This window comes from Hyperolius riggenbachi, chromosome 10 (assembly GCF_040937935.1).
Source record: "Hyperolius riggenbachi isolate aHypRig1 chromosome 10, aHypRig1.pri, whole genome shotgun sequence".
Taxonomy (NCBI): Eukaryota; Metazoa; Chordata; class Amphibia; order Anura; family Hyperoliidae; genus Hyperolius; species Hyperolius riggenbachi.
The window spans coordinates 150,273,632-150,289,475 of record NC_090655.1 but is presented as its reverse complement, the minus strand read 5'-3'; the positions used below and the strand labels follow the sequence as shown (position 1 = coordinate 150,289,475).

Below are 15,844 nucleotides of genomic sequence, written 5' to 3'. Positions count from 1 at the left end.
TATAAAACCATTTAAATTATGTCCCTATCACAATGTTTGGCGACAATATTTTCTATTTGGAAATAAAGGTGCATTTTTTTCAGTTTTGCATCCATCCCTAATTACAAGCCCGCAGTTTATAAAGTAACAGTGTTATACCCTCTTGACATAAATATTTAAAAAGTTCAGTCCCTAAGGTAACTATTTATGTGTTTTTTTTTTTATTGTATTTTTTTTTTTATTACAAAAAAAATTAAAAATTGGGGAGTGTGGGAGGTAATGAGTTAATTTATTGTGTAAATGTGATGTTTGTATATGTAAAATGCTTTTAGGGTGTAGTTTACTATTTGGCCACAAGATGGCCACAGAGTGTTTGTTTACATGCGACCTGTAAGCGTCCGGAAGGACGCTTACAGGAAGCAGTAGGAGGCTGGGAGACTCACAATGATCTCGCTGTTTCTGAAAGAAGCAGCAGATCATTGCGGGGGCTAGATCAACGAACGGGAATGGATTTTCCCGTTCATTGATCTCCGGGCGAGCGGGCGGCAGCGTGCACGAGCGGCGGGAGCGCGGACAGCGGCGGTAGCGCGGAAGGTACGGATTTCTCCGTCCCTGGTTTTTTAGGAGGGAAAAGAGGGGCAGAGAAATTCGTACCGCTGGGGGTAAAGTGGTTAAAATGCATAGAAAATAAAGTAATTACTGAAAACAAATAACCCCCAAAAGCCCAATTTGTGGTGATAAAAACAAGATATAGATCATTTCATTGTGATTAGTAGTGATTAAGCTATTGGCAAATGAAAGGGATGAGCACTGAAAGGTGAAAATCGCTCTTGTCCGTTAGGGTAAAAACCGCCTTGGGGTAAAGTGGTTAATCAACAATTGCATCAAAGAACTACTGTACAGTAATTGAGGTGCCAGAAGCTTGGCTCCAAAACGAGGCAATTAAATCCTCTTCTACATATCAACTACCTTATTTTTAATCTTATATGGGCAAACATATTAGAGACTACATCCAAATTACCTTGTAGCTTCTCAGCTCTGTGCTCTACCATGAATTTTAAATGTTCTAAAGCTGAAAGCACTGAGTGACACAAGCATTCCTTTTCACTTGAGACATACAACTTGAGAGAGTAGTCAGTCACTAAATAAAATATTACCGTAGTCCCTCTAATGGTGCCCATACATGGTACAATTTTTTCAATTAGATAAATTAGTTTGATTATCCCGTTAGATCGGAAAAAAAATCGCATAGTTGTTTTCGAGGTACCATACACAAAAGTTCGATTAGGCTGAAAATCCGGGGAAAATGATAAAATATGCCAAAACATCAAATTAAGAAAAAAAGATCAAGATACAAAATAAAGTATTCGATCCAATGGTTTATTCGATCGGACGTGACATTTTTCTCAACTGGAATCTCTTTTTTTTTTTTCAGCTCGAACTGTATTTTACCTCAGATAGTTAACACAGACGGCAGTTGTAGCTCAAAGCGTCTATTGAGCTGTATTTTTCCTCTGAGTGGTTCAATTTATCTATTGTGAAGTTAACATTACCTCAGAACAACTATATAGGTGTGTTTTACCTCACAGTGTTGGTGTTTTTTTTTTTGTGCTAAGGGAATTTTTACCACAGAACGATTACAAATGTCTCTAATAACTAACAGGAAGAAGGACAAAATTGCAGTTGCATTGTGCCTGTGGATTCTCCTTGATGAGGACAAACTTACTTTACTTTAGTAAAAAAATATATAATTATAATAAAATGATAATAATCATACATATACTTCAATATTTAATCTTGTCATGAAGACAATGCAAATAAAGATTACAGTCTTTTAGGATTTAGGATCTAAAAGATCTTTTCATACAATTTAACATACATGATAGAATTACAACACACATCATCAACATTTTTCCAGCATGTCCGATCAGATTTTTCTTGAAAAAACGGGATAATCGTTTGAATTTCTTGATAAAAAAAAAAAAAAAAGATTTTTGACTGTCATTCGATTTGGGAAAAATCGAACGTTTTTATTGTATTGTGTATGGGCACCATAAGGCCCATTTGATAGCTAGGCACTCTCTTTCAAACCTACTGTAGTTTTCCTCAGCCATGGTAAGCTTCTGGGCAAGGAAAACCACCAAGTGTTCACAGAGCATCTCTTAGGAAAGAACTGCACCCCATCAAGCATCTGTGGCACATGTCTGGATATTGGTACCGTGTACACAAGACAGTGACTCAAGTATTACAGCCAGAAGTTTAGCATGACAATAATAATTTACTACATTCTACTATATGTCATTGCAGTGCCTCTTTAAGGAAATAGAGTATACAAGTATTTAATATTTGTGCCAAACTTAAAGTGGCCCAGTGTCAATCAAGATGCACATACATCTAGCGATGCATGGGCAGATTCGATCAAGAGACAGATCTCTCTCTGATCGATTCTGATCAGAGAGAAATATGTTGGCTGCCCATACACCACAGGCCTATTCTCAATCAATCTCAGCATGAAATCTTTTGGCAATCAGCCTCGTGACCTGACCCCAAATGTTAATGTCCCTCCGGTGCTCGCGTATGTAAATACTTTACCCGACTGCTACCGCTGAGTATCTACCATACTTCCGCATTGGCTCTCCACGTGGCTGCTAGCGTATATCACGTGGGGTGTGTGACGTCACACTGGTCATGCCGGTAGTCAAGTTGGACGCAAACGCGAAAGTACAGCGCAGACACTCGTGGAAAGCAGACAGATAAAGTATTTTCATGCATGAGCACCAGGGGGACAGCTAACATTTGGGGTGACATCAGCTGGGGGTTCCGTTTCATTTGTCATTCGTAGCGATACTGCATGTAATTACCTGCGCACATTTAGTCAACCACGTCAGTCGATGATTGCCCAACATTTCTGACCGATGCACAGGAACAATTTTAGCCTGAAATTGGTTTAATTGTCGAATAGGCATGCTTGTTGCGGCACCAATTTTCATCCGAATCGATGTTAATCTGAATCGAGTGGTCGAACAGCCGCAAAAATCAACAAATGTACGGCCAGGAGTAGTTTATTTGAGAAGCTGGGTTGTTTCAGATCTAACATCAAATAATCTGCCTGTGGCTGATGGGGTGATGTTACTTCTCCCTAGTCAATATTTAAAGTCCACAGTCAAACCTGTTAATGACTAGGACACCACAGTTCAATCACCAAATGTTGATGTCTACAGCTGGCTTTACTTCATTCACACTTCCTATCTTATCAATATGAACAATAACACAAGCAGATTAACACCCATCAACCACAGAGCTTGTCAGTGACATCCTGTGATTGGAATTCTCGTCCTCTCTAGAGACTCAACTCATCACTGTGGATTGGTTTATTTCTCCTTCTACGCTCATATTCCATGACCTTATTGAATAATCTGACCTACAGTGCTGCCTTTCATTACGAAAACAGGACAAAGTAAGCTGATATATGCAATGAATTGTATTTTATGTTCTTCCTATATTAAATTTTACACATTTGAACCCTTTCTACCATCAGACCCTAAACTTACTAATTTATACAGAACATCAAAACACAAACACATTTATATCACTGTCTGCACTATAGCCTGGTTGTTATATACTCGGATTTGTAAGACAGGTAAATGAGATGTAAGTGACAATTTGCATCATGTGTGGAAGCTCCCAAATATTTTATAAAGTATCTTAAAGGACTTACGAGCTGAAGCAACAAAAAAAAGTTAATTACCTTAGCTGAATGTCAGACCTCAGGGCAGACGATCCGTGCCTCCCTTGCTATTTTTAGACCCTCTGTTATGTTAATCCAGCTATTATTAGTGGCCCCGACCCGGGCCAGGGTCGCCGTAGCTCATGACGATTAGAATCGTCGCTTTAAAACTCCTCTGCCTGCGCAGTACTGCGGCTGCGCAAGATTACAGCCCTGGGAGCGCACATTGTTGCTCGGTATACTGTTATACGTCATGTGGGTGTCACTGTGACTGACTGCACTTCGAGCCGACCGCGCCCCCTCAGCACAGAATACCAGCGCTGAGCAAGGGAGGACGTTACCTAGCTACAGGATTTGTTTACTGCAGATTTTAATAAAATAAAGTACTCTGCAAATCTGCAGTAAACAAATCCTGTAGCTAGGTAACGTCCTCCTTCGCTCAGCGCTGGTATTCTGTGCTGAGGGGGCGCGGCCGGCTCGAAGTGCAGTCAGTCATGTGGGCTGTCATGTGGTGACACCCACATGACGTATAACAGTATACCGAGCGACGATGTGCGCTCCCAGGGCTGTAGGCAGAGGAGTTTTAAAGCGGCGATTCTAATCGTCATGAGCTAAGGCGACCCTGGCCAGGGTCGGGGCCACTAATGATAGCTGGATTAACATAACAGAGGGTCTACAAATAGCAAGGGAGACACGATCCGTCTGCCCTGAGGTCTGACATTCAGCTAAGGTAATTAACTTTTTTTTTGTTGCTTCAGCTCGTAAGTCCTTTAAAGGTAGCATAGACAACACCAAAGTACTCAGCCGTGGAGTCGGACTCCTAATGAATTTAAACTGTAATTAAAATAGAAAATATGATAAAATGCTCTATTTCTCAGATAATAGTCATCATAAATAATTTATATATACAGTAATAGCTCTGCTTAGTCCACAAAAATGAAATAAACCAATCAAAAAATAGTTACTTGTGCTTCTTCAATAACGCAGTCCCCGTATTTTTAAAGTCAGATATACATATCTGATTGTGACTGTATATAGGATGTGTACACAGGAATCTCTTATATATACTAAATAACATCCAAATAACTCCTATGTTGTAAGAATAAAGCCTGATGTGTAGCTGTGTCACTAATCGAGATGTTCAATGAGATGGAAATAATTCTGCGCCGATGCTGGTTTATGCAAATTTATGCACTCCCTTTGCTCAGGACATCAAATTATTTGATAGGTTGATAAAATTTGGTTTGATGACTACGAATTAAAGGGTACCCGAGACGGATGAAGAGAAAAGTTTTATACATACCTTGGGTTTCTTCCAGACCCTTTCAGGCTAATCAGTCCCTCGCTGTCCTCCCCCACCTGGATCTTCTGCTAGGAGTCCCAGTAATTCAGCCAGTCAGCGCAGTCCGGCCGCATGCTGCTCTCACAGCCATGTGCATTCTGCACCTGCGCAATAGTGCTGCGTAGGTGTAGTACACTCCCGGTGGCGGGGTGTGTGCATGCGCACTACGCCCGACTGGCTCAAGTACCTGGAATCATAGCAGAAGATCCAGGTGGTGGAGAAGGACAGTGAGGGACTGATTAACCTGGAGGGGGCTGGTGGATGCCCTGGGTACGTATAAAACTAATTTCATCTGTCTCAGGTTTACTTTGTTACACAGTAGTACTATACCCTACATATGCACTCCCTGCAGAGCTGCAGGAAATCCACCGAGAATGTTGTGCACATTTAACACAGAGGGCGCTGGGAAAAAAGGGCGCGGGGTTTTAAACGATAAGCATGGATAACGTTTAAAAATGAATTGTACTGTATTTCGTTTAAAATTAATGTTTTATAAAGTTATAAATCATTTATGAAATCGGCAATTGTAAAAACGTTAATCTTCCGTTTAAATAGTGAAACGTATAATAACGTTTAAAAAAAAAATTACTAAGTAACCCTCCCTGTACCTACCCCTAACCCCTAGAACCCTTTAGGTTGGTGCCTAAACCTAAGACCCCCTGTTGGTGCCTAAACCTAAGACCCCCCTGTTGGTGCCTAAACCTAAGACCCCCCTGTTGGTGCCTAAACCTAAGACCCCCCTGTTGGTGCCTAAACCTAAGACCCCCCCTGTTGGTGCCTAAACCTAAGACCCCCCCCCTGTTGGTGCCTAAACCTAAGACCCCCCCCCTGTTGGTGCCTAAACCTAAGACCCCCCTGTTGGTGCCTAAACCTAAGACCCTCCTTAGTGATCACTGTATTGTGTGTAGAATAATGTTTTAAAAACAGTAAGGGATAAAATATAGTACAATTTACGTTACGTACTGATCGCTTTGTTTCGTGAATAATAATGTTTTACAAACACTAAGGGATAACTTTTAAAATAATGTTTTATTGAAATAGGAAACGTAAATCATCACAAGCAGTTATAAAACATGAAAAATCTTCGGGCGCCGTTGGAAAACGTTATTATTCTCGGGCGCCCTTTTTTCCTGTTCGGCGACCAGTAAACGATAATTATTATGGGAGTGAATAGCGGCGCCCGATTTGTCCACTAGCCACCTGCGCCCTTTTTTACTGTTACCGTTGTCTATCACCTATAAACCTGGTTCAGATTGTACATGAAGAATGTGTGATACAGGAAGAATCGCCTCATTCTCCTGCAGAGTACCTGCACATCACTCTTACATGTACCCACAGTTACATTACCTAGGGCCTGATCCATGTTCAGCTTGTGCATGAAGAATGTGTAATAGAGGAAGAATCCCCTCATTCCCTTGCAGAGTACCTGCACATCACTTACATGTACCCACAGTTACATTGCCTAGGGCCTGATAGATGTTCTTTGTTCCTGTCTGTGCCTTCTACAAGTACTCTTACCAAGGACTAGTTTTAGTCTATGACAAAGTATTAGAGGCAGAAGATCAGCCGGATATCCAGGTAACTGGTATTGTTTAAAAGGGAATAAATATGGCAAGATTGTAATATGCAAATTAGAGTAGTCAGAGTCTGCAGGATACTAACCTGATGAGTCAGAGTCGGTGGATTTTTGTACCGACTCCACAGCCCTGCTCCACAGGCTAAAGTCTACCTGCTAGGCAAAATGATATGTAAAAGCCAGTCCATCAGCTACATACTTCATCAGTTTCCAGAGGAGGCAGTTAAATGATCGGAGCTGACAGGAAGGCACAACATCAGCCAGTATAAATCAATTGTTGCTGGTTAAGAGCGCTGCCATTCCCTTCTTCCCATGCAATTTGTACTGTTCCTTTTTTTGGGGTGCAGTGTAGGTGATGCCCCCAGGTGGTGAGAGCACATGACGTGCTGGCTGCGCTGCACCATTTCGTTTCTGGTAAGCTAGCTCCCAAGTCACAATTTGCATGTGGGTTCCAAAATCATTGTGCTATTTTCAATTTATCTCAAAAGGGGACATGACACAGCCTGCACAACATGTATTGCAATATATGGAACTAATGTCTTACTGTCTGGTGACAGTATAACGGTTATAGCTTGATGTGTCTTTAAAATGGCTAAGTGGCTTTTGCAGCCAGGATATATCAGGTGCGGCTTGGCTAAAAGAGCTGCCCTCTCCTTCTCCCCATGCAATACCTACCATATTTTTTGGCATATAAGGACCTCAAGACTATAAGGTGCACCTAGGTTTGGAGGGCAAAAACCAGGGGGAAAAAATATACTAAACCTGGCACGGCCATTGTCCAGGAGCCATAAAGTACTGTAAATACACACTGATAAATTACAAGGAAAAGAAGAGCACTCTATATACATACGATGGCAAGAGAGAATAATGATAAAATAAAAGAATATATGGTAGCAAGAGAACCCAATTTTGAAACTAGAAAGTGTAACTCTTCAGTAGATATACTTGTACAGCTAGAAATGATAGGTGGGATTTGATTTAAACTATGTACAGATGAGTGGAAAAATAGGTTGTTGGGTTAAGGTGTACAACTAAGGATAAAGCTCAATGGGATGTGTATGTCCTAGGGAGGAGCGCTGTGGCGACTGTGGAGAGAAGGAAGACTCGCAATGGCGGACAGGTGGGTGTAAGTTCCGCTGCCTGCACTTTGCACGCCCAGGGGAGGGAGGATATAGCTGAGAAGCTATATCGCTAGAAGCCTGGCAGGCAATGCGCAGCTCCTCAGATTTCAATAGATTTCATGATGAAATCCATTGGATATCTGTGTACAGTGTGTGGAAGGATTCAATCAAATAGATCCCACTATGATCTAAGAGGGATCAATCTGTTAGCCACTTCGACCAGTGTATTTTCAGCTTCATAGAGAGCAAGACCAGCAAAGTTTTCCCACTGCTCTCCTCCCAACAGCACCTTTAGATAATGTTTCAAATAGCCGCAAATTTACATTGAAACATACTTAAAAAATAAATGTTACTTTTCATTTCCTACTCACCTTTTAACCTGGGATCTCCTCCGAAAGCTCCACATCCCCAGTTGCCCGTTGCCACAGCTGAAAGGCTCTCAGGTAGGATACCTTCTCTGTAAAACCCACAGTAAGCCTAATAAAAAAAGAAAGATTGTTCAGTGCTACCAAATATATTTTTAACTGACATATTCATTCAAATATGAACAGAGATTTTCTTAGCCCCAAAATGGCCTCTTCAAAGAAATATTGGTTTTAAATTCTGGTCAATGGAGAATATGCAATGGAGCATCACACTCCCTGCTGATCTCACAGCTATTGGTGTCCATCTCTGCAGCGGTGCGTTCCCGCCCCATCCTTACACTATATTTTATCTCTCCTGTGCTCCACCACTAGGCTCCTCTCCAACTGTCGCCACACTCCAAACTCACACTGGTCTGCATTGCTAATATACTGGATAACGGGGAGAGGGGAACTGGCAAGATAACAGCAGCAAGATAGCAGCAGGATTGGCTGTTGGAAAGGGGGGAATCACACTAGCAAATGCGGAAAAGTAGAGGCAGTACCGACAGGAGAACCTGCATGCTTGTGGGAGTGTAAAGTGGTTTATAAGCGGTAACCATTTTTGCCTATTCTATCTGGTAAAAATAGTTTAAATAAAAAACAAAAAAAAAAAAAAACTCAGATTGGTTTGTATTTATTTGGGTAAAATGGAACCTTGATTAGCGAGCATAATTTGTTCCCGGAAACATGCTTTTTATCCAAAGCACTTCAAGAGCCAATTTCCCCATGAGGATTAATGGAAACTCAGATGATTTACTTCACAGCCCAAAAACAATTATAGAAAATATTTGATACAAAGTACTTTATAAAATAAAAATGTAAAGTCGACTTTCACTATAACGAACAGAATCATTGCTATCTGTTGGCTCACCCAAACCTTTTTTTGTGTGGCTTTAACAAGGAACTTATCCAATAAACAGATGTTTTTGCCTCCTGTTAGAGATTTCACAGAAATGTGACATTGTACAGTCCCTGCACTCAGATTAAGTACAATCCTGCAGTATCAAAGGGAGAAGAACCATCGGCTCAGTTGTGATGTTGTGACACATGTATTTGTTCAGAGCTTGAATATCAAGACGTTGCTTGTTTATAAAGTCAAATTTTCATAAAAATGTTTGCTTTCTTGCAAAACGATCTCAAATCTAGTTAGTTAGTCTCAATCCAAGGTTTTACTGTATATATATTAAATGTTTATATTATAATGAACAACAAAGCCACAAACTACAATCCTGATGTGACCAATAGTGATCACTTTATGGTTGTGAGTGTAGCGACAATAACCTGCAATGGTAACAAATGGCTAAAGTCTTGGCGGTGCAGTCAATGTGCAATTTACCACAGGGCAATGAATGGTAAAAATGTGATGGTTATGTTATCACTACTGAGATGGAGAGCTGGTGAAAGTGATAAATTACATCAAAATTGTCTTTGGCTAAACTGTACTGAAAGTGTATGAGTAAAAATATTGATGTTGCACTAAATTGGTATTATACTCAATTTTATGCTTAGTGCTTTAGACTTTAGATTACATTTAACAGCTAAAACCATTGGACTGGTTTTCAAGGGTTAAAACTCTGTCTTCCCTCTAAATTTAGCTGCTAATTGATAAGCCTACCTTTGCCGACCACAATTATCAGATTGTGCTGGTTGCCTATACACTGTGCAAATAAGGCAGAAAGGTTTCTGCTGTATAAAAGGGTGAAGCGGAGAATTTTCTCTCCTTTATTTGATCTCTAGTTACTTCACTAGGAGTATATCTGGTAATATGTCCTGTAGTCAACAATGATATCAGTTAGCTTCAGTGAGCTGCAAATATGCATTCAAAAAGTCTCACTGCTTCATATTCATTTTTTACAGTGTGTAATATTTTAGAGGGAAAAATTACTTTGAGTATAATCTCACTTAACCACTTTGTAACCTATCTACAGTATATTCACATTGTAGCAGAACCCCCTTGAAAACGCAAGGATGTGACTGTAAGGCCACATACACACATCAGACTATAGTCTTTGGAAAATGAAAGATCACAGACCAATCTTACCACCCTTCATGTAGTATGAGAGCCATACCTTCCCAGTCTTTTCTATGGAGCTGAACTCCCCATCAGAAAAAATCTTTGCAAGATGCTGCACACACAGATGCTGTACAGACACAAAAGATCAGTATCTGCAAAAGATCTGTTCCTGCCAAAAATCCATTCCTGCAAATTGCAATGATAGTCTATGAGATCTGCAGATCATCATACACACATGATTTAACTGACATTCATCTGCAGATCAGATCCACCAGGATGGATTTTCAGATCTGCAGATGAATGTCAGTTAAATCATGTGTGTATGATGATCTGCAGATCTCATAGACTATCATTGCAATTTGCAGGAATGGATTTTTGGCAGGAACAGATCTTTTGCAGATACTGATCTTTTGTGTCTGTACAGCATCTGTGTGTGCAGCATCTTGCAAAGATTTTTTCTGATGGGGAGTTCAGCTCCATAGAAAAGACTGGGAAGGTATGGCTCTCATACTACATGAAGGGTGGTAAGATTGGTCTGTGATCTTTCATTTTCCAAAGACTATGGTCTGATGTGTGTATGTGGCCTTAGAGTGTTGCTTTGAATAACCTCTCCTCCCCCCAAAACAAATGAAGCATCCCCCCACCCTGGGGGTTCAATCCCCTCCAATTAACCCCCCATTGCTGCGACCTGCAGCAAAGCCAGTTCTTTAGCCTCCAATGAGACTTTTTACTTCAACTGCAATAAAAAAAGGCTTTAATTACTTTGGTCTGTCATGTGACTAAAATACTTGTTCTGTAAATGAGTACTTTTTCAGTGAAAAGAATTTTATAGGAAAAAAAAAAAGATATTAAGGAAAACACAATCTGAAGATACTAGCAGAAACAGAACACAGCTTTATTTTGACTTCCTAGATAACAAACTACTTTACCCCTTGCAGGTAATAGTTTTCACAATAGAGGAAAACTATTTTTTTAATATAAAAGTATATATATTTCAAAACACAAGTCTAGAAAACTCGGTGGAGAGTCAAAGTTATCCATTTTCTAAATAATCTCAGTCTAAATAACGAGCCTGTGTCAGCCAAGTTGTTTAGGCGACTGAAATTTCCTAGCCAGACTTGAGATGTATTTAACTGTTAAGGAATCTGTTCTACCAATTAAGCTGTCACAAGCACACTTTCAATGGATAAGTTGTTCCTGCACCTTCCTTTTCATGCCTTTTCTTTTTAGAACCATTTTTTTGGATGATCGATGTGCTGTTATTAAAGTCACGCAAAATCTCAAAACCAAATTTATCTTAACCAAAGCAATAGCTGGAAAATGGAAATGTACTTCTCACACAGACTTGCTGACTGATTAGAACGGAATTTCTATACTTTACGCAGGCCAATATTTTACCTGCGGAAAAGAGTAATGAAAATCAATGTTTCCACAACGAACATGATGCAACTAGATGACTGATTCAAGGGAGTGTTCTCTATGGGGTCATAAAAGAGGGGGCCGAGGAATGCCCAGGGGCATAACAAAGCATATTTCATGCCTGCCAGTTATTTAAAATTGTAATTAAAGACCATAAGGTGTAGGCAAAATCATTTCCTGCCTTGCTCTGAAACATGGACACAATAACAAGTTAGCGGCAGACTTTAAATGGAATAGATGCTTTACCAGGCATGCTATTAGGACCTAACTGCAGCCTGAAGTATAAGAATCTGGACTTGTAATATTTCTGCTGCACCCACACAGACTACATGAATAGTCTCATAACAGGCAAATTATTCCTCTGAACAAAGCTTAGGTAGATGGAGACTGTAAATACATGGGAAATGCAACTGCGCCTGGCATTACATTTTAAACTAAAATAAAGATGACATCCTCCGTATTTCTCTGTTTGGTGCTCCTATACATTCCTAGTGGTTTGGGTCACCCCGAGCTGCTCGGTTACTCTGTTGTACTGGTCCAAGCCCTATCCCATACAGCCATATCAATCCCTGCCATGTACGGATGAGGGTCAAAAGCCCGAAACAGGCTGTCTACATGTGGGGATGTGTAATATTTAAAGCTATATATAGGCTTGCTATACACCAGCGGTTCTGGATGCGTGCCTGGCTTACAGGGGCGAAAAGAGATAATTAGCATATTCAGTAGTGGTGCATTGTGGGTAACCACAAATGTTCACTTATAGCTGAATTATTGCAAATTTCCTTCTGTTTTGAGAAAGAAAATTTCACCAAGCATTTCTTATTAGTAGGAGGGCTTTTCGGTCTCTTTTATCCCGCTATACATTGCTAGTGGTTTGGGTCACCCGAGCTGCTTTGTTACTCTGTGCTCCTTTCATAAACGCTTAATCTGACATGACATCCTAACTTCTTACTGTCCATAAAGTGGTCTTAGATGCCTATGGATAAAAAGTAATGTTCTTTTTGTAGAAAGTTTTTCATTCCTCCACTTATGATCAGTGCAGTCAGAAAGCGGTCATCCTGAATTTTCCTTCCATTTACTTTTGCAAACAGGAGTTAATTTTCTCTTCTTTCTACCTACATCAAAGAATATTTCCTTCCTAGCAGAAGACGTGTGCCTTGGTACACCTCTGGATGATGTAACCGTATGATAAGGCTTCAGAAAAGAGATATTTTAACCATTTTAAATACTTAAACCTGGATTCTGTTCTAATGGTGGTAATACACTCATCAACTTGTCTGATTTCCAGCTGATTTGATCATTCAATTGATCTGCTACAAACTGATACCCCAACATGCTGGCCTGATTGATCATCAGATCGCTTTTCATCCTAAATCAATCGAATTGGTCAATCATACCAGGCAGAAGATATAGATTGGTGGCTGGTCAGGAACTGTGGCAGATCGACGGCCTATAGCTTTGCACTGCATCGAACAGTGGAACTGTGCGGTTCAATGTATTATAATAGAGATCATGCTCAAATCTATTAACAATGTATGTGCAGTGTGTGGAAGGATTCATTAGATAGATCCTTCTCAGATCACATTATGATTTGAAAGGGATCTATTTTTTGGCCACATTGAGTAGTGGATGGCAAGCTTTAGGGCTGGAACCCACTAGAGCAATTTTTTGAGCGTTTAAGGAAATCACTAGAGTTTTTTCGCTCTCTAAACGCTCATCAAATGTTTATGGATGGGCCAAATTCCACTAGAGAGATTGCGATTACCAATGTCGCAAACGCAGGACATCCAGCATTTTTAGCGTTTAGAGTTAGTTAGCATTTCTGTGATATAAAGTATATAAACACTGGCGTAATCGCTCGTCAAAACCTACACAGAGAGATTTTGTTAGCGTTTTTAAATTACTGCACACTGTAAAAAAATTAAAACTGAAAGGACCAATCAGAATTAAAAATGCTAATCGCAAATCGCTACACAATCACTGGCAAAACACACTTTTTAAAATCGCTACCAAAATTGCCAGAAAACACTCATAATCGCTTACAAAACGCTCATTAAAAATGCTAGCGATTACGATTAGCGATGGCGCTTTGTAGTGGGTTCCAGGCCTCTGACTCTGTAATGAAACAGGAAATCTACTTTAGCAGGGAAGACATTTTGAATGCAATTTCATATTAACCACTTCACCCAAAAGTGGTTTTTACCCTAACTGACAATAGCAATTTTCACCTTTCAGTGCTCATCCCTTTCATTTGCCAATAGCTTAATCACTACTAATCACTACTAATCACAATGAAATGATCTATATCTTGTTTTTTTTCACCACCAATTGAGCTTTTTGGGGTTGATATTTGTTTTCAGTAATTATTTTATTTTCTATGCATTTTACAGGGAAAAACAAGGAAAAAATGAAAAAACACACTATTTCTCCAATGTCATCCCCTATAGTTTTACTATAAACGCCGCTATTGTGCATAAAACCAACACATTTTATCTGCTTATTTGTCCTGGTTACCAAAAGATTTTTATTATGTCCCTAGTACAAAGTATGGTGACAATACAGTACTTGGAAACAAAGGTGTATTTTTTCTTTGGTGGGCTTTGTTTTCCCGACTATTTTTACGTGCACGCGCACAGCGGCAGCAGCACTGTCTGACTTATAAAAACGTCCGGGAGCCATTAAGCGACTCTAGCAGGACGTTTTTATAAGTCAGGTTGTCATTAAGTGGTTAAATTATGTTCAATTTTCTAAAATGCCACTGCCTATCTGTTTGTACTAGATGTACAATGCTTTATTTAACGTATACCGTCTCAGGTATACAGATAGGCAGTGGCATTTTAGAAAATTGAACATCATTTTATAGGAAATTGCAGCCAAAATGTCTTCTCTGCTAAAGTAGATTTCCTGTGCCTGATTTACACTTGTCTGGGGCTTCCTCCAGCCCCATGAGGATCATGGGCTCCCTTGTCATCCTCCCCGGCTGCTCTGGTGCCTCATGTCACCTCCAGTATCTTCTTCAGTTGTGGTGTTTGACGCATGCAGGTCCCGGCTCGCTTGAGCCTCCGTCATGCTCCAGGGAACATCCGAAGCAGGTCCGCGCAAACGGAGAAGAACCCGACTGAAGATAATAGAAGCTACCATGGAACAAAGGAGCGCCGCGTAGGACAGGAAGGGAGCCCACGTCCTCATGGGGCTGGAGGAAGCACCAGGTAAGTATAAATACAACAGTATATACATCTCAGGCTTCCATTATAGCCCAAATCCCGGACATATTTACATCGGTGCATTGCAGTGCGACATAACGGCGGCTCTGTAATGCGGCTCGCCACACTGCAATGTTCCACTAATGCAACACTCACAGTGCTGTACAACAGACTGCGGCATGGTAATGCAACGTATACAGCGTGTTACCACCAATCTTAAGTGTTAATGGTTATGGTGAAGCAAATTTTTCATTGTCTGCTTCACAGTATACAATGCTATATACTCTTATATTGTTAATTAATAAAAGTCACAGAACATAATTAGTTCAAAAAGTTGATTAGCAAAATTAAACTGAACATTGAGTTAACTTGCCTTGTTCAGCTCTCTTTTTATTTTTTCTGGAGTAAATTGATCAATATAACGTCGGAAATGAATAGCATCAATTGCAACAATTTCAGTTGTGCGTCTCTGCCAGCTGTCCCTGTGTATGAAAAGAACAGAGTTGAAAAGCAAACAAACAAAAAAAAGACCAACCTTCTTTAAAAAAATAAATACCGTATTTTTCGGACCATAAGACGCACTGGACTATAATACGCACCTAAATTTAGAGGGCAAAAAAAATAAATAAAAATATACAAAACCTGGTGCGTCTATGGTCCAGGGGCGTCTTGTGGGTGTTCTTCCCCCCCCCATTTATGTGGGTGTTCTTCCCCCAATTATTGTGTCCTCCTCCTGTCCCACTTTGTGTGCCCCTTAGGTCCGATTCTTGTCCCCCTCTGTGCCTACCTCTTGTCCCCCTCCATGTCCCCTGTGTCCCTCTCCATGTGCCCGTTGTCTCCCTCCATGTCCCCTGTATCCCTCTCCATGTCCCCCCGTTTCTCCCTCCATGTCCCCAGTGTCTCCCCCGTGTTGCCTGTTAAAATGAATTAGCTGCAGCTGCTATTACTCACCTCATTCTAAGTGCCTGCGTTTATCAGCTGCTGTCCCCCTCCGTGTACGCGGTGTGTCTCCTGTGGCCGTGGTGTCCTGAAACTCCCACCCCTGTGAAAGTAATTAGC

At 40.5% G+C, this 15,844-nt stretch overlaps 1 protein-coding gene across 5 annotated transcripts in view; it reads right to left on the bottom strand.

Annotated features, from left to right (window-relative positions):
• The window catches only part of LOC137536555 (poly(ADP-ribose) glycohydrolase-like), a 201,845-nt gene that overhangs the window by 21,633 nt on the left and 164,368 nt on the right, over nt 1-15,844 (bottom strand). For all 5 annotated transcript variants that reach the window (XM_068258792.1, XM_068258794.1, XM_068258795.1 and 2 more), the window contains 2 exons: nt 15,159-15,267; nt 8,117-8,222 (listed from right to left, as the gene is read on the bottom strand). In XM_068258792.1, coding sequence (XP_068114893.1) covers nt 8,117-8,222; nt 15,159-15,267 — 215 coding nt within the window. The remainder of the gene's footprint in view (nt 1-8,116; nt 8,223-15,158; nt 15,268-15,844) is intronic.